General features: G+C 37.3%; 1 protein-coding gene across 1 annotated transcript; it reads right to left on the reverse strand.

Moving 5' to 3' along the window:
• Positions 1 to 3,012: 3,012 nt before the first annotated feature.
• LOC106169019 (uncharacterized) lies at positions 3,013 to 5,935 on the reverse strand. Its single transcript, XM_013548304.2, has 2 exons — positions 5,392 to 5,935; positions 3,013 to 4,594 (listed from the first exon to the last, which is right to left on the reverse strand). The coding sequence occupies exons 1-2, from the start codon at positions 5,669 to 5,671 to the stop codon at positions 3,867 to 3,869; spliced, it is 1,008 nt and encodes a 335-aa protein (XP_013403758.2). The 5' UTR covers positions 5,672 to 5,935; the 3' UTR covers positions 3,013 to 3,866.
• Positions 5,936 to 10,248: the final 4,313 nt, after the last annotated feature.

Consider the following 10,248-nt stretch of genomic DNA (forward strand, 5'->3'; position numbering starts at 1 on the left):
TTTGTTAGCATGATTTTGACTTTTTCGGTACATCGCAGTTCGAGAGTGGGGTTATGCATGACTTTTTTGGTAGATAAAGAAAACGACATCAACAATGTCATCAGTTAAAACTTGGTATAAAGCCATATACAAAGAAAAATATCACCACTGTAAGTAAGGATCTGACAAGAAAAATGTTGAATCTTTGATTAAAAAGGAATAAGTGGAATGTGAAAGAAATTTAGATCACTTCTAAGATCCTTCAATAAAATCATTTTCATAATTGTTTGACAGCATTATGCAGTAGATGGATATATGTAGTTGCAAGTGCGCCTTAACGCTGTACATGTAAACGTCTGTACTTCATTGTCGTAATCAATAAATCATTGCAAGGTTGTGCAATGTACAAAATAGAGTTCTATACACAAAATACAATACAACACTAATTTGAAATAGCCCAGGCTTGTATTTTGATAAGTTGAAACATTCAACACACGCACGCACGTGCACACACACACGTGCGCGCGCGCGCCATATCAAACATGTAGGCCCTATTGATCAGTTTGTAGTAAGTATTTTAGACACGCAACATAAGAAATCTTATGCCTGTAAGATTAAAAATGACGACTTTCTGAGCATTTGAAGCAATACACATTAAGAGATATATTTATTTTACATGGGAAAATGACCACAGGTGCACAATTTGTAAAGTATATCAGCAAATACCACTAATTTGCTATCTTCCCCTTTTAAGTAACTGTATTTGGCTTATGTAAAAGAGATGAATCTTGCAGATCAGCGTGTTAAAATGATGAAATAACAAGCGTCAAATACAGTGATATCCGAAATAAAAAGAATTCTAACACAGGAAGAATAACTGTACGTCGGAACGGAAATCCCCCTCAAAAAAAAAAAAAAAAAATTATACCTCCTTCTTTAACATTAAACTACTTCCAAAAAAAAAAAAAAAAAAAAAAAAAAAATCGAAAGATGATGATAAGAAATCATATCATAACTTAACGAGTTTATATAGATTTTTTTTTCTTTTGCTACAGAGAGCCACGCGAAACGCGATATATGGAAATTTTATACTGAATGAAGAACGCTATGGACAAGTACAACGTTTATAAAAAATCAAAACCTTTTATTCTATGAGATGATTTAATTGTATCTTATTTCATTGTGCCTGCTTACCCAACAAGTTATAAGTGCATGAATGACAACGATAATGTCTCGTCAGTGCTGATTTTACCCACATATTGTCTAAAACACACAAACGCATTGGAACATAACCAAATTGAATCACGATAAAAATATACTTTAAATACTCTCGGCGAAACCTTCTCCAATTTTATTCAACATTTTAGGTATTTGTTGGAATGTACTTTTCTCGCCAGCGTTTCAGTTAAAAGCTTGATTCTGTCCTATTGATGAGACCGATGAACTAATTTAGAAATGTTATATAATGTAAATAACTACCGGAATCAAATGACGTTGATAAGAAACCGCGATCGTAATTAGTTGATTTACCTATATCCTTCTTTGTCACCGTTGTTAGTATGCAGCTGCCCGGTGACAAAGTAGACGATTGCCATGCTTGTATGGCGCTGATTGCGACGATTTCGTATTAGCGGGCATTAAACATTATTATTCTCTACTTGTAGAGACTGTGTGTAACAAGATATCTGAAGATTTGCAGAATTGCCATCTTACCGGAGTATTTAACTCTTGTTCAAGTAATCGTTACCGGGGATCGCTAGATGCTGACAAAAGCGATTAGTTTACGATTACCAGTTATAAAGCCAACAAAAAAGAAAATGCCGAAAAGCTGTTTTCCCCGAGTTCAACGGGCTCCACAGTCGCACAGGAATTTCAAATACCTTGATAAATTTGTCGAATAGCTGCGCAATTTGCTGCTATCGAGTGGTTGTCTTTGTAATCTTAGACATGTTTTCTCTCACTTGACTGCCTACACAATGCCATTAGAATCCTATCAGATAAATCGAGCGGAGACTGTCAAGCCAGCCAATAGCCCTTGAACACTGAGTGATTTCACGATAGCAGAATTTAATGGTGAAGCACTTCAAGATAACTTTTTTAATGAATTGCTCGTAGTCTTGTGTCAGATTTACCCTAGGATAACGATTTGGCATTTGACGTAAACAACGCGCTTAAAATACCACAAGATGGTGGATCCACGTCCACATTGATATATTTTCATTTTATTCGCGGTGAAAGGCGATGACATGTCAAAAACCAAATTGCGTCTTCCCATAAATTTTTAGATATTGCATCATGATTTGATCTTCCTTTTGCAAACTAAGCTACCATGTTGATAAGATTCTTCTGAAATTAAACGTGAACGAATCAACAGAAAATTAAGTGAATTTAAAATATTGGCAAGAAATTGAAATGCTACAGTGAAAAGGTACTAGGGGTTTTTGCAATATCTACAAGTGTTTGTTTTCATGTTCTTATTTTTGAAAATTTTGGATGACTGCAGTTCTATTCCATCTAAGATGGGAGTTTAAGTAAAAATTCTTTGGCGCTAAAGTATATTGTGCGTATGTGTAGGATTTCAGATAATCTGTATCAAAAAGTTATGTGCAAAATATCAATTACCTCATAGGAATGACTAGATAATACAATTCTCACTAATCTCTGGTCTCTACAAATCACTATGTGATACTATGATAAGTTTACTTTTACTTAATGTAAAAGGTTTTAGAATTAGTGAGCTATTCACAATTTTTTACTAACATAGCTTGCAAAACTACCTGTAGATGCTAAATGAATATAACATAACTGTATGGATATTTCAGCCCAGAGAATCTCGAAAAAAAAGTACTTTACTGTTATGGAAACCTTTACACTATTTCGAAAAATAAAAAAAAAAAAATGTAAAAACACGCACACGTATGTGAAAATGCTAATTAGACCAGTAGCTGACATGTCATAAAGCGAACAAAATTCCTAATCTGAGAAAGAGATAGAGAGTTGGGTTGTCAACACAAAATAAGAACAACAATTGGATGTCTTACAATTCAATTTATTTCACATACAAAGAAATAGAAAAAACATGAACATTTACAAAAATAACTTATCTTAGTTTATATGTACAGATTGGATTCCATAGCGTACGGAGATAACGACAGCTTGCCCGCAAGCCTTTTAGTAAACGAATATCAATCTTCGATAAAAGGCCGTCCATGCCCTTGCTTTGATTTTTGCTTTTTTAAACATTCTTCGTTCGTGTGAATTCTTCTTTCAGTTCCTTTTTTTTCTGTCAGCAACTACAATTTCATGTCGAACAATATCGCAAAAGACACAAGCTATGTAACAGAGACGAAACACCGATGGTTTCAAGAAAATACACAAATACAAATTTAAAAGAGTATTTTGTCATTGAAAAAAGTAAATCACTAAATTGTACTTCATTATTAACATTTTAAAGAAATGCGTTTTTCATCTTACAGGCAAGTACACTTGCACAATAACCTATATAAAATTAATTCCCGATTCTTCGACTTATATAAGATAGTCCAAAGCATCAACACAAACTGCCGTCATAAAATGGCAAGCGACAAGTGATTGTACATGCCAAGAGAAAAGTGAATAGTCTGGTTTGGATCATAACCGCTTTTGAACAATCGCACAGTTACGTTCAGTTGCCAGTCTCAGAAATATGTTGTCTCAAACACAGTTAATTGAACAAGGCTTCCGATGAGGGTGAAGATATATATAAACGCCAGGTCTTTTAATGAGTTGCCAATTTCCCCCATTGTTCGGGTAATGAACTGCCAAGAAAACTTCACCATAATGTAATTGTTATTTGATAAGCCAGATCGTATCGCGTTTTCGGCGTGGCAGGCAAGTTGGTTGACACCTCAAACGATACCCGTCAGGGATGAGCGGAGAGATGAGATCTGAGAGTATCCCGGGGAGTAGTACAGAGGTGGGTACGCCGTGGGCATCACTGACGGGAGGGAGCTAGGGTGGTGGTCCCCGGCGGCCGGAGTTCCGTGGCTGTGGGCATTCTCGTGGTAGAGAATCGGTACCCGGACCAATCTCTGGGCGTGGTGGGCCATATTGGCAGCCTCCAGTTCCGCCGCAAGTTGGCGTTTCCACTTGTTACGGCGGTTCTGGAACCATATTTTCACCTGAGTCTCTGTGAGATGGAGGGAGGCAGCCAGTCCCGCTCTCTCCGAGCTGGACAAATAGCGCTTCATGTCGAATGTTGACTCTAGCTGAAAAACTTGGCTGCGAGAAAACACTGTGCGAGTTTTCTTTTTCCTCCGGTTTTTGTTAACGTCATCAAGTCCCGAGTCCGTGCTGTCATTAAGGTTTCCGCTACCATGGCTTTCGTTTAGAGGTTCATTGACACTGATATTGTCACTGCACTCTGAAGATTTGTCGTCGTGATCTACCTCGACGCCGTCACTCTTGTCACTGTTGATGTCCACACTGTGTGGTGACGTGGGGGTTGGTGGACACGGGGTAGGACTCCGGGGTGACAGTGCCGGGGACGACTGGCGGTCGGGGGGAGAGTGGACAGGGTGCAACTTCAGCTGTTGTGAAGATGGGACGTGAACGTGACTCATTGGAAAACCGCTTCCTAAAAATAAATAAATAAAGATAAATTAATAAATCGAAAACGAATAAATACAAGTGAAATAATAAACATTAATTAAATACTTATTTTATTTTAGGCCATCAATTTACATGTTATCATGTAAAATGTTGTAGGATAGGGAAGATTTGTTCCACCTTAATAATATTTTGCAATATGGCAACTCAGTGTTTTGGTTTGATAAGTTTTCATCAATTAAGTATTCTATAAAGATGCCAGAAAAATCAGATAATATCAAGATAGATAAGTTGAATGATATTTAAGACGACAATTTTGATGAAACGTTCTTTTGTTTTGATTTTGTATTGATTTTGTTTCTTTGAATTGTACCCAACATTTTTTGGGGGTATGATAATTGAAATAATATTTTCAAGCTCACTGTGAACATTTTTATATCAATTTCTATTTTGTCGAGTGTGGGAACACCCTTAAAAGAAATATTCGTTTACATTTTGGTGTCTGTAGGATATTACGGAAGGGAAAGGTGTTGTCATTTAATTTTCAAATTACAATTAAATTAACATAAAATATATTAATACAACAAATTGTTAGTTAAATTTGAACAATGTTTAATTAATTCACTTTACTGACACTAAGACCTGTGGTAAAGAATGTTTCGTATATTATTTGACATAACCACAATTTTTTAAAATTGCATGTTCAAGATCTCTCAAATAATAATGAAGGTGCAATATATCAAATATTAGAGAAAATCCTCATACTTAAATAATTAAAAAAAACAAGATAAATATTTTTTTAAAATGTAAAAAGATATAACTTACTTTCCAGCGGGAGATGAAGGAACGGCGCGTGGTAGGGCCAAGGGTACCAACTCGGGTGTTTGCCGACCAGGCCGCGCTCGAGCAAATGAGAAAACGTGGGATGAAATAACGGAGTTGGATGCACTGGCTCCGGTTTACTAGGAGAGGAATCGGCAGCGTTGTCGCCCTTCTCCGCCTCTGATGCCCGTGTTTGTTGTCTCTCCTTTTCTCCATCAGGTCTACTGAGGATGCTGCTGATAGAGAACGACTTGGCTCCCGCTCCCCTCTCTTGTTCCGTCATGTTGAGTGGTCCAGTAGGTAATGTTTGTAAATTGTTGACTACAAGCCTTATTAATTTGCCGAGTGCTGCGCAGCGTTCTCACGCAAGTATAGTGTAGGGTCTGGTGTCGGACGTGGGTGCGGCGGTGTATTTTAAAACTCAGGTGGCAGAGACAGCTTAACCGTGATGGCGCCGATCACAGGGAGCGATAATAACTACAAGAGAAAAGAGTAGCAGAGAAGTTAAATGGATGACAAATGGACTGCATTCGCGATTGGTCGAGGACAATACATAATAGGATTAGAAGCACACAAGCCAAGGAGCCAGGTCCACCCCGCCAATCACGGACAGAATAGCGAAGAAAGAGCTGATTGGCGGACGGCACAACGACCAATTAGATCCACGACTGTTGACATTTTTGTGTCAGCAGCTTGTCAGATTTGTTCGGTGAACAGTAGTAATTGAACAATTATTAATCAGCTGTCTTCTCGCTAATGGGTTTGCTTTTCAACTTTTTTAACGGAAAAGATACCCTGAACGCAAAATGACATCTCCTGCCATAAGCTTCCGGCAAGTTGCATTAATTCACCTTGACTCAGGTGCCACGAAGAACTAAAAACTTGCATCAGCATCGTGACCGTAGACGCTTCCATTAAATGATGGTAAAAAGAAGACATAAAAAGAGTTCGCGTTGCGTGTGATTGCATTTGAATTGCTCTAAATTTTCTCTTTTCTGTACACGAAACCATCGAACAAGTGAACGAGTCGTCGGCAATTTGTCAGCTCTTACTAGAACATGTTATTGTTCGGTGGAAAAGTCAGTGATTGCGAAGAGGGATTAAGGACTTTCATGCACAATAGCTTGTCAATGGGTGAAACTAGGGGTTCTATCAGAGTTAAATGGTCTTAAAGCAGCAGTCAACTATTCAAGAAGAAAAATCACCGGCAATCCAATCCACACTATTGAAAAGAAAGAGAGCTGCATGAAAGAACTCTTGCCGTTTAAGTACCCTTTCCCATTTAACGACAATACCTGAACAGAAACATCACCTCCGGACAATCTGCGACAAATAGCAAGTAAATGGTGATTAAATGTTCTTTAATACCGCTTGCCATTACAGATGGGTAATTGAGTGAGACAATGGGCGGGTATGGTGATCAGATCAGACGGGTTTTGTTGTAATTTTCTTCTTGATTGAATCAGCGATCACTATCGACGCTCTTGTCGTGTCACTTGCAGACCTACTCACTCGGAACCAGTTTTTAGAAGCAATTAATTAACGGTTCTTCCAAGAGCTCTTTTCTCCATTATCTCCGGAAAATGTTCCTTACCCCTAGGCACGCCATCATTAGATCGCTTTTGTCATTTTGCTAATGATGTTCCCGTGGGCGCGAAAGCTTGCTCAAACACAGGAGATTGGTTGAAAATTGGAAAGCAAGCTTCTCACAAGTTGCACGGTTGCGCTAAAGTGGCATCATTAAAAATTGGCGAAATGAAAACGTTGCATGCTGCATACTTTGGGGCACGGCCTGGGGGAAGCCTCAGCCATATGCTCAGAAATAGAAGACCTTTCACGACAAAACCTATGAAAAAACGGTCTCATTATTTTCTTCAGTAATGAGGAAAAACAAATCAAGTCAAGTGATCACGCTTTCAACGTTCAATTATTTCCTATTGCGCCGTAAAATTGGAAATCTTCAGTTTTCACAGTCAATAGAAATGAAGACAATATGAATGAGGTATAACCTTAATCAGTTCGATAAAATTGCATTTGAAGGCTGGTGGGCCACAACGGAGCCATTAGGGGAAGAAACCAAGAAACTCTTTATGATTCGTAATTTGCTTGGCACTGGATGAAAATTTGCCAATCGAACAAAATTACGCTTAAAATTTTCATTTCACTCACTAAATAGGCCCGCGGAGTTGCGGCTTGATGAAATGCATTCCCTAGTGGGCGGGGCAATACCAGGCTAGACAACGAAATTTGGAAGGCTGCCCCTCTCTGCTGGATCACTCACGTCCGCGGGGACCATTTCGCAAAAACGTACCGAAAAGAACAAACTAGAAGCACAATTAGCCTGACTAATTCAGTCAAAATTGGAATGTTGTGTGTTGAACAGATCTTTTATGTAGTCGTTATCAGGTTATAAGTGGTCATTAGTAGGGTGTCGGTACGGCAGATTATCAGGCCGATCTATCCATCTTCGCGGGCGTGCGGACGACGTGCGGGTCCAAAGGGAGTGCTTCTTAGAAAACCTATTCCAAAATAGAGTGTCGTGACAGGGAAATATGTAGGTTTTCTGTCGCCGTTTCGATTTCAGTGCCATTGATTAGAATTATGTTTTAGTTATTTCAATAAAATATAGTCCCAATAGAAATGATACCTTCATTGTGACTATTAACCGTTTGAAAGTTTTTTGTTTGTTTGTTTGAAAGATTGCAAAATCTGCAAATATCGTTTTTCTATTCTTTCAAAAGCCACGAACAGGAAAACGAAGGCCGCTTTTCTCAGACTAATTCGATATATATTCCTAGGACAAACCTGGCATTTGATTCCCCTCAGCTTGATGTTACCTTTTTAATTAATTATAAAAAAATAATGTTGATTCTTTTTTGTTTAGTGAGGTACCCCAACAACCCCCAAAGCATTCTTAAAGACTTCAACATTTCTCTTTGAGAAGTTAATTAACCGATGTTCTATTCAAAGTAAACAAAACTGCTATCCAGTTGTATTGATAACGATGGAAAAAAATAACACTAAAAGGATCATATTGAACAATTTGCTTAAGATCGTTCAAATTGTAGATACTCTTTTCAATAGATTGATAAATCAACAAAATGCGAGTCTATTGTGTTAGATTTTTCATGTTTGATGACGTGAGCGATTTATTCTGTTTTAACCATATAAATCTAGAGAGATCAATAGTCATCTTGACATTGTAATACATACTATAACATTTTATTGAAAGGAGAAATGGCACTAATGGCGCCCTGCGTTTTTCTTTTTCTATCGGGTGAATGGAGAGCATCGCCAAAATGAATAATCACATGTATGTAGCGACAGAAAAAAGGTTATTCAAAGATAATCATGAAATGATTGCGTGCTAAAAATCATGCTCAGATGTTTTATTTAAGGCATGAATGTAGCTAACATCTTTAAATGACGATAAACAAACAAGCGCATAAAATGGTGAAGGAAAACCACCTGTGCAAATTGCCGCTAGACAAAATGTTAAAAGGAAAAGATCAGTAATATCTGCAGATAAATATGACTGCAACCTACAAATCTGCAATAATTTGATTACATGGTTGATAACAAAGAAGAAAAAAGAAAGAAAAAAGGAGAAAAGTAATGTCAATCAACATCACCTTATTTATCAGATAAGATCCTGAGATCCTGCCTCCTTGTTCTGCAAATCAACGTCTTATTAAACGGAAGCTGATGTCAAATTTAATATACAACGCTTGATGTCACTTGCATTAAAACAATACAGGTGATCATATTTTCTTTTAAAGAATTATGGTTCTTTCAAGCCAGAAAGATTAAAACGGGCGTTTTAATATATAGGATAACATCGTTTAAAAAAGGGTCAGTGACAGAACGTAAACGGATGAATATAAAAGCAATATCCTTTGCTTGGATGTAGCACACTCAGTTTATCCTTAAATGAAATATTGACGATCAAATAAAGTTGAATTAAATGTCATTTTGATAATTTCATCTTAAAGGTTTGTTTCCATCGGTGTCATTTTACATTCAAGTTTGCTGATTTATGATTTATGAATTTTATTCATAGTGTAAGAGTGATAAGTTTAACATGATATCTGTAAAATAAATCTGCTTAAGTGTTTTATTGACAAATATTAGTTCTAATTGGGATCTTGTCTACACAGTAAGTTAAATGATAGCACTCTCTAATTTTTCTATTGAAAAGTACTTTTTTACAGGCAAAAAAGGAAATGTTTGTTACAAAATCATGTTTTTCTTCGGGAGTAACTTCACAAAAATAGTCTCTTTCATAACAGGATAGCGCACTTGGCGTCAGGTCACAACATTTTAGGCCTACTTTCGCATAAATACTAATAACTTAAATCCTCTTGATCCAGATTATGATCGAGATTGGCTCTATTTTTACGGGGAATATGGACATCGGTATGGAAGTATGGAACGCAGCACCACGGGCACGATTCGAACGGTTATCTGCACGCAAGTAATCGAGCAAGAAAAATTGAAATTGCATCCCAGCCATCCGATAGTCGGTTCGATCTTTACAATCAACTTTTAACCGTATTCAGTTAAGATCCGAAATAGCGCGGAAATCGGCGAACGCAAGGATGTTAATTAAAATGGTAATTCTGTCCCTTTCGGCGGAGTTATGCTGTCAGATTGATGTAGAACAAGAGTGTAATCATTAGAAAATGACAATCAGCGAATGGCAGATAACTAATAGGTCTCTAATCGCGGTCTTTCTCGTTATTTCATTCCTTCAAGCGGTAAGTCGAGAACAATAGAAACAATCCCTATAACACAGAATATTTCTTCGCCATTTAAGTTCTTTTTCATAATGAATATGTGAAAATTACATCTCAGTCGTTT

The sequence above is a fragment of the Lingula anatina genome, chromosome 1, assembly GCF_051362555.1.
Source record: "Lingula anatina isolate TDL-2025a chromosome 1, LinAna3.0, whole genome shotgun sequence".
NCBI lineage: Eukaryota > Metazoa > Brachiopoda > Lingulata > Lingulida > Lingulidae > Lingula > Lingula anatina.

What these genes read in the sequence shown, in the direction of transcription:
- LOC106169019 (XM_013548304.2), bottom strand. Translation starts at nt 5,671, where the DNA reads ATGACGGAACAAGAGAGGGGAGCGGGAGCCAAGTCGTTCTCTATCAGC. An exon ending in CCTTCATCTCCCGCTGGAAA is followed by an intron (nt 4,595 to 5,391) that starts GTAAGTTATATC and finishes ATTTATTTTTAG; the next exon opens with GAAGCGGTTTTCCAATGAGT.